This window comes from Diorhabda sublineata, chromosome 2, assembly GCF_026230105.1.
Source record: "Diorhabda sublineata isolate icDioSubl1.1 chromosome 2, icDioSubl1.1, whole genome shotgun sequence".
Lineage (NCBI taxonomy): Eukaryota > Metazoa > Arthropoda > Insecta > Coleoptera > Chrysomelidae > Diorhabda > Diorhabda sublineata.
The window spans coordinates 30375892-30394016 of NC_079475.1; the positions used below are offsets into that span (position 1 = coordinate 30375892).

The 18125-nt window shown below is 33.5% G+C and overlaps 2 protein-coding genes across 3 annotated transcripts in view; both read right to left on the bottom strand.

Annotated features, from left to right (window-relative positions):
- Nucleotides 1-18125, bottom strand: part of LOC130452825 (protein spitz-like) — a 486395-nt gene that overhangs the window by 399910 nt on the left and 68360 nt on the right. The window lies entirely within an intron of this gene.
- LOC130440645 (adenosine deaminase 2-like) lies at nt 14404-15891 on the bottom strand. Its single transcript, XM_056773904.1, has one exon. The coding sequence runs from the start codon at nt 15889-15891 to the stop codon at nt 14404-14406; it is 1488 nt and encodes a 495-aa protein (XP_056629882.1).

Sequence of the window (18125 nt, forward strand, 5' to 3'; positions counted from 1 at the left end):
GGTGTAGCGATAGCGGCAAGACTCTAGGGCTTATTCTGGACAAATCAAACGAATATGAAGACAAACAAACATTGCTCTCTATGCCTGCAAAATGCTTATTAGTAGAAAATAGAGTCTCTTCCCTAAAAGATCTCCTAGATCTACATAGCAATCATCTAACTCATACTAAATTACGGTTGTATGATACGGTGAAGTAACTTTGATGAATCCAAAATTTGTAATAAGTTCAACAGTCTATAATGAACCGTGCCCCCTATATTTTAACAAGGCCCTATCCATAACTTCGTGCAGGTAATTTTCCTTCTCCCACCTCTAGATATCCATACAATGTTCTAAAATTGGAGCACTTAAGCTCAGGCTATCTAGAAAGTGGATTAATTCAGACTCCGATCAACTAAGTTTAAGATCTTTATCTATGGATCCAAGACTATGTAATGTGTAGGTCTACTCTGTACATTTTGGAATAGATATCTCCCTGACGCTATTCAAGAAATCTCTAAAATACATATTTCACTACTTTCCTCACTTAATTAAATGCAGGTAGAACACGCTTACACAGGGGCAAAAGGAAGAACAGCTTAGAGGACTGCGGAACTCATTTGGTCTTTGTACAACGTACCTCCGCTCTGATGGATTTCAATATGACAAAAATATCCAAAATAATATGTGTATTTACGTAACAAAGTCTTGTTTCACGATTAGGCCTACTTGACCTAAATGTTCGGGTCGCTTACGAGCTCACCACTTCAACCTCACCTAACGTATGAGTTTGAATGTATACAAGCACTATATTTTTTTTTTCCACACGATTTTCTCCGCTTGAGCCTACAAATTAGATTTCAGGAAACAAAGTTACTTTGATGGAAACATAACTCTGTAAATATATTAAATAAACAATGTTCACTCTAATAACATAAAAAATACTTCTTGGAGACTTATTTTTGGAACGGAAATATATTATAAGTAGTTAGAAAGAGGGCTTGTTGGTCCTTAGATAATCCGTTTGCATTTTTCTGAATTAGGAATTCCTTCAGGTGTCACTTGCTTTGAAGCAAGGCTCTTCCACTAAGTCAAATCCTAGGATTTTTCTTCGTTTGTTAATAAGGGCTTGACACTTGAAGTGAATGTGTATCATAGGTTTCTACTCTATTCCACTATCAGTCCGAATCAGCGACTTTATCTGTTATAATTTACTTCCAACTATCCTGTGATTAGATTAACCACAGCTTTGATTTCCTTCTAATTGGCAATAGTGTTTTCGCAGCAGAACTACAGTATATGTTTTTTAAAAAATTTTTCAAGTGAACCTTTAATTTGACATACAATTTTCTAATATCCAACTACGACTAGACTATAATTTCCGTCGGCAAATCTAAGATGTAATTATTTCTTTGATTTCCATCCCACACATATATATGTTTGTACAATAGTTAGTACATTATACGGCAGAAACCATTTTTAGCTAAATTGACCTCCATATCAAAAGTGTAGGTATAAACTTCCTGTAGGGTTTTGTCAGTTACAACATTTTTTTTCAAGAAATATTATGCGTAGGTGCACAAATTGCTTTATACAACTTAACCACCGATGTTTTATATATAAATAGTATGACTAATGGTTATTAATTTTGGTTATTATATTATCGTTATTGCAGCAACGGAAGAAATTGAAATAAATACAAAAATTACAATATACAAAGTCATAGTGGAGCCTATTTTAACGTATGGATACGAGTACCGGCAACTGACAGATAAACAGAAGAAAATAATAGAGGCTGTGGAAATGAATTACTTGAGAAGATCGTGCAAGATATCCAGAACAGAGCATATACGAAAAGAAGATATACGACGAAAAACAGATCGAGTATACACATCTTTAGAGAGAATACAGACTAAGCAATTGCTCTGGTACGGACATGTGATGAGGATGGAGTGGCTGAAGAAGGTATTGATGCATTAACCGCAGAATAGAAGATGAGGAAGACTCTCAAAGACCTGAAGAAAGGAATTAAACAGACCGGGACAGACAGTGCTGTTCAGGAAAACGTGCGTGGATAGATAGAAAAAAGTGGCAAAGGAAATGCGGAATGCGGCAAAGGAAGCTGTAAGACTCCCTTTATATATTATGGTTATTACTCAATTATATCAATAACTATAGATTATTGTATCGAAAAACTATCAAAACTATTATAACAATCGCGTCTCTAGAGCTGAAACTTCCTCGAAAAAGACTTGAGAAACAAAACGCGGTCTACAAACATTGACGTGAACGTTAATAAGAATATTAATTCTAAAATATCTCGTCGTGATGCATTGTTTTCTCTTAATGAATATCGTCGGTGTAAATCCAAAACAATTAGTACATTATAAATATTAGGTCTGGTTATTAAATAACGAGACTGGTTACGAAAAATGGTTTTATTATAAAAATTATTCTGCATTCTCCCCTCTCCTCGCAACACTCCTTTCCATACGTTTTTCCCATTGATCGAAGCGGTGCTTGAAGTCTTCTTTGGTGAGGAACTTTAGGAGCTCTTCCGTTTTTTGCTTTACCTCTTCCATCGACTCAAATCGGGTCCCTTTCAAAGCAGATTTTTTTCTATACTTCCTAACCTTTACAGGAAATCTAAGCATTTTTAATAACCGTTTCTTTTCGGCGTTTACAGCTTCGACAATCATCCGAATGCTCGTTACGCACGTTGCGCTGCACGCACAATTTGGTTGAGAAATTTGAGATTGATACGTTGCTCCTGTTTCTCGTCACACATGGCTTTCGGCACGAAAAAAAACATGTTCGTTTCAACCCGCTACTGCACAAATACTATAATAGTGACGGAAACGTGTTTTGGGACGTGCATAGACAAGATATCTAGATACCCAACGCATTATTCGTTTTTTACTCACTCGTCTTGGGCGCCCTCTAGGCGCGCAGTCTCGTTATTTAATAGTCAGACCTTGTATCTTAATGTATAATCAATATCCAAGCCAGCTTCACATAAGTATAATGATCGATTACCAATTTACACAGGTGTCCAATTGGCGATTTAATATGTGCATTTTAATAAACTTAATTTAGATTATTAATCGAAAAATATAGTAAGACATATGTGCTAATGTGCACTGTCATCCATGTGACCCAAATGTGGTACTTGTAGATTGTCGAGCCATACATGCCGATTGAGTGACAAGAATGAGCGCCGTTTCCGTTTCTTTGAGTTGGTGGTTTTCGACAAGTAAGTTAGGGGAACCTGCAGTCATTTTAGGGTGCATTAGCTCGTTGAAGATATCCGCTATAAATATTATATAAACTCGAATGATGTTGATTTTAGTCGATGTGCACATACGAGAATAAATAGTGACAAAAAATAGAAAATAAGGGACTTTCATTATAAATTCTTCAAACTACTCAATTCTAATTTAACAGTTTGAATGTCAATAGAACGACAAGATAAACTGTAATAAACTATTCCCCTGAATACTTATTCCTCTCTTTGATTTATTAAACTGTTAAAATCAATGATCGATTGTAAAAAATGTCAGGTTTTTTCACCATAATGACTTTTAAATAAAGTAGATATGCAAAAATAAATAAAAAAGAAATTGAACCAAAAAAAAATAAACCACAATATGAAGAGAAAAAAAGGTTAAAACAATATTATGTTTGGCTATAATTCTATCCGAAAGATAGATAATTTCCTCTTTATTCGTCGAGATTTGTAGTCCTTTCACAGTCATATCGATAAAGATTCTGTTTCAAATATCTCAAATAAAAGGACTGATGATTTTGGTCTTTGTTCATATAGATACTTCCAAAAATTTTTCCAAACGTTTATTTTTCTAACGATGTTGAGTCGGTGCAGGAGTTACTTTCCAGATATCAATATCTTACGATGTTCCAAGTATATCCGCAAATTCCATTCGTTTCATATTACCCCAAAAAAATATATCTTGTACTCTAGTTGTTATGAAGAACGAGGGTTGCTACTTAACTTTTGAGATCTAGCAACATTGATGTGAATATGTCAATATGAAATTAATGAACGTTGACATTTTTAATGGTGAACGTACCAGGAACGTATTGTCATACGAGTGCTATTTATTCACAGATACTTGAAACATTCATCTTGGTCAAAAAATGGAATTAATTCGCATAAATCAACATTGCATGAATGTTGTGAAAAAGACGCATTCGCGGTGGATACCGGATAATATTGACAATAGCTTAAAAAAAAGCTGGTGTCGATTGTTGCAGAGAAATGCTGAAAAAATTCGATCGTGGTGCTTCAGAAGAAAACATGCAACGAATCATAGATCTATGCATATGAAACCGAAACTAAACAGTAATTGACTGTATGGATCTTTCAAGACGAGCCAAAACCCACAAAAGTTTTTCGCGCACAAAGCACTTTGAAGCAAATCATTCTCCTCCACGACAATGTGAGCTCTCACATTCAATTCAAACAAAAACGTATTTGAACAGTCAAAATATTGATTTGGTTGGATTGAATTGATGGATCATCCGCCGTATAGATTGAAACCTAATGATTTCTCCTTATTTCGTTAAAAATGCGTTCAAATCACATGCTTTGGGGGTACCTCAATCGGAATGGAAAAATTGGTTCAAACTCATGCAAAAGTGTATTGATCTTAATGTAAAATATTTTGAAAAACAATAAAGCCTTATCGAATTATAAATATTTGTTCTTATTTGTCTACCCAAACACTTCCATAGCAACTCTTGTAACATTAACTAGAACATATAAAAAATAATCCGAGCAGTGCATCATATACTACAATCTTGTTTTGATACTGATCTACTTCGATTCTGATAAGTATGGTGGAATGTATTAGAACAGTATTTTTCAAATGTACATTAATGGATTTGTTAAAAATATAGATTTAAATTCCTTTGTGCCGTAAAATTTCTGTTTCTTTCTATTTATCTTTCATGGACAGAAGAGTGACTTCTCAATTAAAATGTTACTTTAATGTAAAAAATTGTCTATTTTTCAAAATAGACAATTTTAAATTAGAGAAAAGAAGGTAATCGAGAGGAGTCAGATCAGGTGAATATAATTGATGAACCTATGAACATAACGTAGTTTGGTTAATTTTTCTGCTACAATAGCGGAGGAATGGGCAGGCGCATTGTCGTGATGGTTTCAAAACATTTTTTTCAAGAATCATCGAAAATACGAACCATGTGATAGATGAATGTCATTGAAACCGTAGCGAGCACTTGTACGATATTATTATATCTGAAAACATTTTGTTTTTATAAGTATTTATTTTCAACTCACATAATAGACTAGTAAATTTCTAATTTTTTCCAACCATCCGAAAAATAAGCTTCCTCCAATTCATTTTTTCAAGTTTGAGAACAGATAATAATCGAGAAAAGTCAGATCAGGTGAATGTAGTGGATGATGCTATGATATAATAATATAATATTTCATATGTTACCGATGAAATGGTACAACAAAATAATAAAATTGTACTTAAGCTGGCACCATATAATTGTGAATTGAACTCAATAGAATTGGTAAAAAGGTAAAAAATAAAGTGGCAGCCAGATCTTCTAATGCAAGCATAGGACCGTGAATGAGTCTGTTGTAAATACCAATCATGGGAGCTCAAGTGCGATCGCGGTGGCCCAAGCTACACTCAGGTGTCACGCGTGTGAAAATCTCATGAACCAAAAGTATATTTTAGGAAAATTGCCCCCCCACGACAACCGTGGTACCGCGGAGGGCCGACGTCACACTAAGCTTGTAATAATAAAACTGAGATCAAATGGGTTGAATTGTCAACATCAAAGTTATGCTTCTTATAGTTTCTGACAATGTTTTCACCAATGTATAACACAAATATACAATCAAGAGGAGAGATTGAACACTAAAAATACCCGATTAACTTGATCAATCACAAATATGAAAATTTACGAGCCATATTTCAAAAAAACAGTTAGACAAAAATCATATGCATTCTATATTGAAATAATAAATGATATAATGATGGCATATACTTGAAACATGAACAGCTGTACTCATAGGTTTCGTTTTTCTACTATTTCTCAAGTGCGAATCATCTCACTTCCATATAAAATTTTTCTTATTAATGGGTCTGTAGTTCTTCGAATCGTATTCTTTTTATATTATACTATTTTACTATTTTTGTTATTATTATCATTAGTATTGAAATAGAATAATGCAATATATTATTCAATATCTACATGACATAAAACGTTCTGATTGAGGAAAACGAAACAGGCAGAAATGCCTAGGTTTTTCACGCTTAACTAGGTGTATGTAATTATTAATTTTCTAAGTATATACCAAAATAAATGTTATTTAACTATTAAATCAAATTGGAATTGGAAATAATCAGATACCATAGATGGTAAAATTATTTTGTAATAAATATCTGCTCGATTAATAAAATCCAAGGTGATGCTTCAATCAAGTCCTTTCTTTAAAAACTCTCGACTAACACCTGTTGTGATTAACAACATAAATAAAAAAAAAATAAAAAAATAACACTCGGTATATCTCATCATGCTTAAGATATCACTTGATAACCGCCACCCCACAAATTTCATAAAGATCCGCCCCCTCGAAAGAAACCTGAACTGCACCCTTATCTGGCAGCTGCTCGCCGGTGTACATCCGCATATTGCCTCGTGGATCTTATCCCTCTAAACACCTTGGACACCCTCCTACCCTTCTGAAGACGGCACGGGGCTTACTGCGACTGGTGGCATGTCTGTAAACCGAAACTCATCAACACATCTTTAAGATTTTTTGTTATATATATTTAATTTTTGTTTTCTTAAAACATTTTACGTTGAAAAAATAACCTATGTCTGTCATTTTAAGGCTAAAAAGGCGAACAGTAAATTAGAATTGTAACAGTTTTTGATGTGGTAAGTATATACGAGGGTTATTGTAAAAATATTTCTATGCAAAATAACATTTTCGATTTAAAATAACTGTCACATCGAATTACAAGTATTTAATTCACTCTCAATCGTCTACTATGTATAGGGTTTTACAAACACTTCAAAAATCAAAATAATAGTGGGATTCTATCTGGGGAATTTCTGTTGGCGTTAGTGATATTCACAATGAACATACTGTTTACGCTACCAACACTCGGAATTACACCGTCTGATACCCGTTTCGATAGCCGTCTTCAGAGAAGTTCAGTTGAAATTGTGAGTGTTGATGTAGTGGTAGCGTAAAGAGTATGTTCAGTACATTTATTTCGCTAACAAATACACAAACTATTACAAACCAAAAGAATTATTGTTCCGACTGCATGTAGTACACGTTATCTTTGTATTAAAATATACCTTTACTAAAATTTTTCCGACATAACAAAAAAATAAGTCTTTTTTCCATAATAATATTATTTTTTAACATAGTCTCCTAAGTTTTAACACTCATTCTAACGATGCTCTTAACTTTTTAACCCTTCCAAGTTGCCGCCTTCCTCCTCAAAATAGGCGCTTACGGGTGCGATAGCCTCTTCGTTTGATAAAAATTTCTCCCTTGCAAGTGAGATTTTAAGATTAGGGAAAAGGAAAAATTGCTGGAGGTCAGACCTAGTGAAAACGTTGGAAAGTCAACCAATTCGAAGTGCAATTTTCGTGAATTTTAGCCATCGCGATCACCGAAGTTTGAGAAGGTTTTACCTCATCAAATGATGATGTACTAATCTCCTTTTCGAAAATGGGGATTGGGCTAATCCCATGGCTATCCCAAAAAACAGTTACCACCACTTTCCCTGCCGACGAAACCATCTTAGCATTTTTCGAAGCAGATTCGCCATTTACAATCCACTGTTTTCATTGTGCTTCCGTTTCTGGTATGTAGTAGCGGGTAAAGATTTCATCGCCTGCATAATTCTTCCGTCAGGGGATGGTAAATGTATTTTTTTGATGTCGATAACCTCTTCTACCTCTGTAAGTATCCGACTGTCGTACACTATCATTTAATGAACTTTTCGATGATATAACTGGTTGTTGTAGTTTTTGGCCCTCCCCAACGCTCGTCGGCAGTCAAGCTAATATAGGTAAGTTTGAATTCAGTTGCCCAAAATTATGCGATTGTTAATAAGTGAATTGTCAAACAGAAACTAAGCGTCCAAAATGGCTGAAAGATTAGTGAGCACTTCGCAACGCATGCACAACTTATATTGATAAGTGCTAACATCTTTAGGACAAGGTTGGAATCTTTTCAAAAAAATTAGAATAATTTTGAAAATTACATTGTGAAATGTTTTATGATTTTTTCAATATTGTGCACGGCTGATCTGTATATTTCAATTGGTATAGTAAAATTTCAGATTCTATTTCAAACGGTTTTATGAAATTTTTTTGTTTGTTCGAATTTTTTAAATGAAACTTATTATGGGACACTATACGAGTTTTGGCAGGAGAGTTAACAAATCTGTTAAAAGATATGCCGAAAATAGTCGTAATTTATGAATGGTGAACATGTCAGATTTTCACTTTATCAATATAGGTTTTGCGGTATTTTTATTATTCATTTCATATAGAATTTAGGACTAGTTCAGACTTGTAAGATCTTGCGTACTAGTGCAAATAAGTCTCAGTTTATCATAGCGAGTTTTCGAACTAGTGTTCTCATATTTACTGAAACATTTGAAAGTTGTTCGTTCTGTATTCATTTACATACCGAAAGTTGCGTTATGAATGTTCCATGTGGTGAAAGTGACAGTTCCGTACTGCAAAACACTTTCGAGACGCTCAGGAGTAGACAACTTTAACTTTCTTAAATGTGACTCTAGCCACTTCAATGTTGACAGTCGACAGTTTCACTTCGATGATTTTGCATAACCTTAAATTCTTAATTTTCTGAAATTATTTGTTTTATCCGAAGTTTTGTCTAAATTGACGATGAAACCAAATGAATAACAATGAATGATGATGAAAAAGAAAACATCAGCGACGAAGAGTTACTTGAATCCACGCCACCTGATCTCACCGAAGAAAGCAATGCGGCCGTTTTTAATTCGTTGCCGGATCAATCTCGTGCAAGGTACGAAAAACAGCACGAGCTCTTTATGAAGTGGTGTCACCAGAAAAAGGCGAAAAACCCAACGGAAAACATAGTGCTCGCTTATTTTTAAGAAAAATGTAAAATCTGGAAAATATCTATTTTATGGTCTACATTCTCGGTGATTAAAAGTACTCTCGCAATAAAACAAGATGTTCACATCAACAAATATCCAAAACTCATCAAATTCCTGAAGAAATAAAACAAAGAGTACACTGCAAAAAAATCAAAAACTTTAACCAGAGAAAATATAATAAACTCGTTCACCAAAGTAGCACTTTCAGTCCTTGGCTAATTAACTATTGCTAATTAACTTGGCTAGTTAACTATTATGATACATGAGGATGAACGAACAAAAAATTTATTCCAGTCATTGGCGAAGGGAATTACTTATTCAGATGTGTTTGTCTCATTTCTCAATTCAAGACTTAGAATTATATTATTCGATTTATAATAAACGAGACAAAATTAATCTGAATGTTTACAATATAAACATAAAATAAAACTAAGTTAAATTGAAATAATAATGAACATTTACAAAATAGTCGAATATGACCTTAACATAACCTTAATCGCCTTATTTTTTTCGAAAAACTTTGTTTTTGCTGGATATACATGAATAAGCTATGATACCTCCTAATTGAAAAAAAAAATCAGTAAAAGAGAAAAAATGCATATGGGTCAAGTTCTGTCTACTTCTTACCACTGCATTCAAGCGTCGCGGCATGCTTGATATTAAATGTTCAACAAAAGCTTGAGGTATATTCTCTCATTCTTCAATAGCGACCTCTATGAGTTGGTTGTGATTAGAATCAGGGGGTCTAAGACTTCGAATCATCTTTCTGAGATAGTTAGGAGGCCCCTCTTAGATATTGATATCTTGTAAATAGCCAATAAACTGTCTAGCCATGTGGAGACGAACGTTGTCCTAAATGGATAAAAAAATTAGGCCCAGCAAACGAAGCAAAAGGCATTACATGTTCGACAACAATGTTGTCTAAGTAATATTAGACATTCATCGACCTCGTACGTATAGGGACCAATTCCATACAAGCATCGAAGCAAATTCCTCCTCACCACATTTCAGAGTCACCAACAAAAGGCACTTTAGGAGAGATATTACAACCGGCAAACTTTCTCCAGACACGCTCGCGTCTATCTGGAGCTTTAAGGCTAACACTAGTTTCATCGAAGAACAGAACCCATTTCCATTCATTGATGATCCAATTCTGATGCAGGCTTGCAATATTTAATCTCTGAACTTTGCGTTCTCTGATAAGTAAAGATTTTTTGGCTGTTGCTTAATCCAGGATCATGTAAACGTCTTCTAACCGTTCGAGACGATATTTCGGATATCTGGTAATTCATTTTTAAGCAAATTGCTGTTGACTCTCATGTTTCTCGGAGCACGTTGTATCCAAAAACGATCATCGATTTGATCAGTGTAACGGTTCATCATGTCGCCTCATTATGCGACTGATGCTGGAATTATGTCTTCCTAACAAATCAGCAACATATCGCCTTGAACATTCTTAATTCAGGAGAGTCGATGCTTGCACTGCCTCCTCAATTGATATTTCTTTGGGGGTTCGTCTTTTTCAATTGATATACTCCCAAATGAATTTCCAAACATGCATGTAATAAAAAAATTACAATCAACAGCTTGCTTCTAACAGAAACTTACTTTAATCAGCACTTTTTAAGAAAATGTTAACAAAGTTTTAGTCTAAAACGAGGTTTAATAGTAATTACTGTAAAAACAAGATTATGTGATACTATAGTTAACTCTCAAACAAGGTCCATAGCCTACTTGTACAGTGAGTTATCAATAAATTAAGAATATCGAGAAAAATATGAGTGGTGCGTTAATTTTGACCAGGAAACCAGACCAACTGTCAATGAGTGTGCTGAAAAATACATTGCAATGAAAAAAATCAATAAAGATGTATAGATTATCCCAAATTTATTACAAAAGATTCACGTATGTGTGGGGTAGTTTTCCTCCCAGATGGAATTCAATATTTTTCAAATATCGATCCTCCCAATTATGCTAAAATAAAATATACTGAAAAATACATGCTTGCCTTCAGGATGGTGATTTGGAGTGCTCCTAGTATTTATTCTATTCTAGTAATAAATTTCTACTATTCTATCATCAATTCAGCTTTCAATTTTACTAACATTCTCATTTTTCTCTCCTATATAGTAATTTCACTTTTTCCATTATGATCTTTCTAATCTAATTTTATTTGCTAACAGTATTCAAATATCAAAATATTTTTCCTAAGTTTTCCCAAATCGGCAATTATCATAATATTTTCTTTACAATGTCAACTAAACTTCTTCGACTCACGTCCTCTCAATATTGTAAAATTTCATTTATTATTATATTCTTGAACTTTTTCTCTATCGAATAAATCTATTTCAAATAAATAAATTGAAATCAATATCTATTAAATGTATATTTGATAGAAAATTTTAATGAATTTTTGTGAGTAAACTTAACTCCTATTGCCATGTTTTATATTTAAACAACTAATTGCGTATTGGCATGTCATTTGCACATACAATAAATCTATTGACATAAGGCGTTTTTATCCTTCTTTTAAACTGCTTATAGAAGTACGAGTTAAATATAGACACGAAAAAAGATGGCGTTAAGTGATGACCCTTTGGGGTCTATTACATTTCAACAAAAAAGTGACACGTGCTCTTGTTAGACCTCTCTTTTTATGAGGAGATTAAGAGTTTTTATCGGTTATGGATTTTTCAATCTACCCAGACAAGCATCAATTTGGGTTCGTTTTTAGATACTGTGGTGTTAATGAGGTGCTTCGAAGTCCTAATAAACGTCATTTGCGTTTAAAAATATCTGATATGGTTAGTTTTCAAAAGGATATTAATAACATTATGAAAATTGTGTATAGGCTCATATTAAATTGGAATTTTTCTCATATGTTAAAGTTCCCCCAATAGGGGCGTAGTTTCGTAAAAATTTTATTGTTAACGGAAGGTCGACCTGGATTTCTGACAGTAGACAAAATAGTCAATTAAAGATTTCATATCAATACATGAAACTTTTTTTTCAAACTTCTATCATTTTAAAACCTTTAACTGTCAAGAATTGTTAATCACTTTTCATTGGGGTAGCTTACAAACTATACATAAAATAGATGAGGAAACCACAGAAGCTTCTCCAAAGAATACTGTTTCAAATCACGATTGTTTTGAGATAATTCAAATTTTTTTGCAAACAAGGGTATAAGTTTTTGATAAAAACTGGCACAAATCGTGAAAGACTTGGCCTTACATATGAAAAAATAAAATGGCAAAAAATATACAGATTATACTTCCAAAATTATATGGAATGTTGCCGATAAGATAGTTGTAACCCGTTTAGTGCATTCAGTTCGAATATAATATCTAGGCATCGGCAGAGGAATAGAAGACTGAGGCAAATAATGAGAAACTGGTAATACGTACGAGGATGGTTCCAGAAGTAGCAGACTCAACACAGAAAACACAAAAATTTTGAAAAAATATATCTATTTTTCAACGTAATCTCCTGTTAGCTCCATACACTTTTCCCAGCGATGATCAGGTTTCCTTTTTATAATAAGAATCGTCAATCTCTTCAAAATAGCTATTAACTGCTGGGATCACCTCCTTCGTATTGGAAAATCTTTGACCACCGAACCATTTTTTATGAAAAGAGAAAATAGGGGACTAAATCTGGCGTATAGGGTTCATGAGGTAGTAATTTAAACTTTATGTCATCAATTTTGACTTGCCATAACGGATGTATGAACTGATGCATTTCTTCGTTACAATAAGTTCGTATAATAGTCGCCGTTGATAGTTTTTCCTTTTTCAAGATGGTCAGTGAAAATTATCCCATGCGCGTCCCAAAATACGGATGCCATGACCTTGCCTCCGGATGAAACGGTATTTGCCTTCTTTGGAACCGGTTATCCCTTTTCAGACCATTGTTTTGATTATTCGTTTGTTTCGGATTTGAAGTGATGGACCCACGTTTCACCAATAGTTATGAAACAGCGCAAAAATTCGGGTTTATTTCTGTGGATCTTTACCAAACACTCGATGGAAACATCTTCACGACACTGTTTTTGTTCCACTGTGAGCAAATGCAGCTTCCATCTTGCGCATAGCTTTCTCATGTACAATTTTTCAGTTAGTATGCGATAATCGAGTACCGATTTGTGGATTTACTCCAATATTTCTGGAGTCATGAACTCATTTGGTCGACCACTGCATTGCTGGTCTTCTCAGGATGTACGGTCTCGTTTAATCTCTGCTGCTTAATACTGTCGATAACGAATGAGCTGTCTCACCCAGAGTAAAATCTAGTTCAGATTTTATACTGGTTGGGCTAATACCTTCCAAATAAAAGTATCGTATCACATAATAATGACCAATTTTTCCCATTTTACAAATTCACTGAAAACGTTCACTATTGATAGCTGCAAGTGGCGTCCTCAAACTTCCTAATACAGTGGTATTTTTCAAGCAACTATCGTCATCTTTAGGTCAGGCTAGGTACTTCTGGAACCATATTCGTATGTGAGTATGTCACAAGACATGATACATTAATAATTATTGGAGTTTTGATCGCAAATCAAACATTTCTAATTGAATTGCATATTGATGCACATCGTGTTACTTATATAAGGAAAACATTTGAAATGTAGAAAAATTTACTTGGTTAGCCTAGCTTCTAGCAGATAAAAACAAAAAAAAACTATAATAAATGTTAGAAGTGGGCACTTTGCATTTCTACATACTTCCGGAGTCTACGGAGGATATTTCTTTGAACTTGGAAGAGCATTCCAAGATTCTGCCTATAGCATCACAATGCAAGTTTATTGTATCGACCATGTCGTTCCTCATGTTTACCGGTGTTGCATACACCGAAAATCAAAGAAAATTTACTACAACTATTTTCTTAGTTTTAGTAATTCAAACTCTAAATCACGGCATGGCAACATGAGATTTGTGTGTAGGGGCGTTGTCCTGCGAAAACAAAACAACTTTGGAGAGCTTCCCACGTCTTTTCTCTTTAATTTTTTCCCGTAGAATGGTCAGTAATGTCGAATAGTAATCTCCAGTTATTGTTCCTCTCTTTATCCAAAAAATCAATCATGATTACTCCATGTCTATCTCAAAAAACTGAAGCAAGAGCTTTTCCAGCAGATTTTTGGACAAGAACAAAGGCAAGAAGTCAAAAAGATATTAATTATTTTCATTTAATTTATTGCATTTAATGTATTTGATTTTGAGCGAGCTTAAAAATATATGAAATTAATTTACTTGTTACACATACACTTTTCGTCATTACTATATTCATAATACACAGATCGAATAAAAGCTTCCCAATCAGCTTCCCAATGAAGCTTAGCCAATTCCTTTTCTTCTTTCTCTAAGCCACTATAATCTAGAGCATTCAAAGCAAGTTTTTTCAATAGTCTAAGGTCGCTATCTCTATGACTGATAGCCATGAAGGTAACATACCAGTCGTAACTAATCCCTTTGGCACCCCAAAATGAGGGATCGTCAGAAGATATAACAACGGGATAATTATTTGCTATCATTATAGACGCTGGATGATTTCTCAAATCTGAAATAAGTTTCAATACTTGGTTTGATATGGGACAAATTTCTATAGCTATTCCTTTCTCTTTAACTAATTTAGCTGCAGCTGGATGTTTTAACAATGCAATCGCATGACCCAGTCTTATAGAATCCAATAAAATAGCGTCAAATAAATTCAAATCGGAAGATTGACCATTCCAATTTGTTTCCCCGGCATGAAAGAAAAACTTACAACCAAAGTTTTTAAGCTCTAAAAGTTGAGCTGTAAAATTTAGTAAAGGTTCACCTAGATCTTCTTGTCCAACTAAATCAAAACCAATAACTAGCTCAGGGTAAGCTTTTTTTATGTCTTTATAAATTCGCACATAATCATTCATAACTTCATTATTAACTAATCTATGGGGAGCAAAAATGAACTTGCAGTCTAAAAAATCGGGGAAATCTTTTTTAAATTGTTTCAAAGTTTCATTGTAGAGACCAACAACTTCTACTGGACCGTATTCTCTTCCATCTAACTCATAAACTATAGGCAGATAGCCTCGAAATTCTATGTACTTCACATTTTCTTCGTAAGTTTCTTTTAAAGATTGATAAAAGTAATCTTGAAATACAGGTTTGTAAGTTATAAGTTTTTCCAAGTTAATAAACAGATTTTGAAAGTCTGTCCAAGCAGAATTCAAGTCTGGATACTCAATTTCTGGATAACTACATATTAATGTTAATTTATTTTTTAAAAAACGTTCAAAATCAGGATCCTTCCTTAGGTCACTCAAAAGTTTCCAGCTTCCTTTACATTGACAATCTCTAAAAAATTGTAGTTTTAGCGTACCTCCTTCAACGAGACAGTATAAGTTATCTTTAAATGTAAGTTGATAAAGGAACTCTCCAGATGCCATAGCAGTATCATGTGAATGTAAAGATGCCCCTTTTGGTAGCTTTTTAATAAATTCAAAAACTTTCGATTTATCTATTTTATCTTTAACTTTGAAAAAATGATTGCTTGCCAAAAAATTTTCTGGTTTTACAAATCCTTCATCTAGCTCTTCATATTTGTATTTCATGAGGTATTTATTAACAGCTTGTTCTTTTTCATTGAGTTTTACGTCTGAACCTATGGCGTAATCTCTATCTTCTTTAAGTAGGGCATTTCTAGTATCCACGTATTCGTGTTTTGATATTTTAGCTGCTTCAATAGGGTTCATATCAAATTAACATACTGGAATTTATAAAGTGAATTACATTTTATAACTTAACCTAAATCGTTTTGTCAGGATGACAGATCACCGATGTTAACGGGTGATTGGATATAGAAACAGTTCTTTAAGAAAATCCAATCAAAAAAATGTGTTTTCTTTGATGTATTGATTTAGAAACTATCCGAAAATAACAAATCTATATAAGTTATATTGTATAAGAACTGGAATAACGCTACAGATATCAAACAACATTTGTATGTTTCTATCGTTGAATTAGATTTCTTTAGAATTGGAAGTCTTGTTTTGACCATTTTTATGATTAGAATGGAGCAAAAAAAGAGAATTACATCAAATTGTGTGAATAATAACCTCCTCGTCTAAAATCGTAGCCTTCATCAACACATGGATATTATATGAAGAGCGGTAACACACATGTCTAGCCTAACTCTAACTAAAGTAGAGATATCGATATATCCGATTGCAGGGCATGTGCAAATCCCTTGTATATAAGTGTTTACACGCAACGTCTTATTGTACTTTTGTCAGACCCAATAAGGATGTGAAAATGGAAGTATGTGGAATATGCAGAACAACTACCAACAAAAAATGACACCATGGTGGTATATCCAAATAAAGAAAGAAAAAAGGCACATGAAAACGATATCTGGAAAATAGAAAACTATAATAAAATGCGAAGAATAGAAAACCAAAGTAGAATACATGGTAACTGAAGCAAAGAAAGTTGAAAGTTGAATGGACTAAACCAGAAATTGTTACAGGAAACAATTAAATCTTTGAGCATTTTGAAGATGAAAATAGTAGAGTGTGAACAGAGGTGACAAAAAAAATGGGAAGCTGGGAAATTGTAATTTATGCAATTACTTATGAGAAAAAGATAATAATGAACAGAATAAAAAAATTATAAAATAAATATTAAAGAGGATCACGATGAAAACGAAGAACGGATAATAAAGAAAAAGTTACTTGGAGATAAAATGGAAAAGCTACTGGGACAAAATATACCTAAAAGCTTCTAGTACTACCTAGTTACTACCCATTTTTAGGTCAGGAGATTTAACAACTACAGAGCATTAGCTTTATTATATATATCGTTAAAAGTGTACGAAAAAATCCTAGATAACAATTAGAGACCAAAAGTAGAAAATATACTAAATGATGCAAAAATCGGATACCGCAAATATAGAAGTGTACAAGATCACGTATTTACTCTCCATACAACTTATTGATAAAGCTATTCGTCGAGATTCAAATGCATTATTTAGATTTAATGACAATAATGAGATGTAAAAAGAACCTCTACCGTATGTAAAGTCAATGAAATAGTTAGTCCTAGCGTCAATGGAAGAGGTTGAAATATGTGGTTAACTTCACGAAATATCACAGAAAAACAAAATATGACAGCCAGTAATTTTTTACCCAAAAAATCGAAGTTAATACATGAATGTTGTTTTAGGGAATGGCAACTTGGTCAAATGACAGAACATTTTATCAGGTATATACAGTTTTTTCAAAAAAAGGTGATCCCGTTTCTAGGAAACTGAAAAATATTATGGGGTTTGTTCAGTGAAAAATACCATCAAGATTCAAGATAAAGGGCATTGAAGAAAAAGAAATTATACACATTTTGTACAATTTTGCCACAACTACTGGCAACATTTTATTGAAATTTTATACGAATATGTTTTGGAAGCTGACACATCCAATGAATTTGTTTTTATGTCTGATTCTCAAAGAGGGAGCTAGTTACACGGTTCGTACCAAATAGTATTGAGAATAACTTCATATTAAATTTATTAAGCAAAATTTCAAGTGAACTCAAACATCATTTAATTTTACACCAAAAAGGTACTCTTAATAAAACTCGATACTGTGTACTGTTTTCGAAATTTTTTGATTTAATTTAAATGGTGATATGTATCTGGATTTTTTAAACAATCACTTATTTGCAATATTACGAGCGAAAATTTCTATTTTTTATGCACGATGGAGCTCCACCGCATTTTGATAGAAGGTATCATAATTGGTTGAGTAATCATATTCCGAATCGATTGATTGGTAGAGGTGCAGAAGCTCCGATTCATTGGCCTCCTCGGTCATGCGATTTTAATTCTTTGGATTACACAGTTTGGTCGTATCTTGAATAAAAAGTTTATGCTACAGACGTAGTGGAAGACAGAATTCAACGTCACTTTAATGACCTCATAGCTGACTCCCAACCG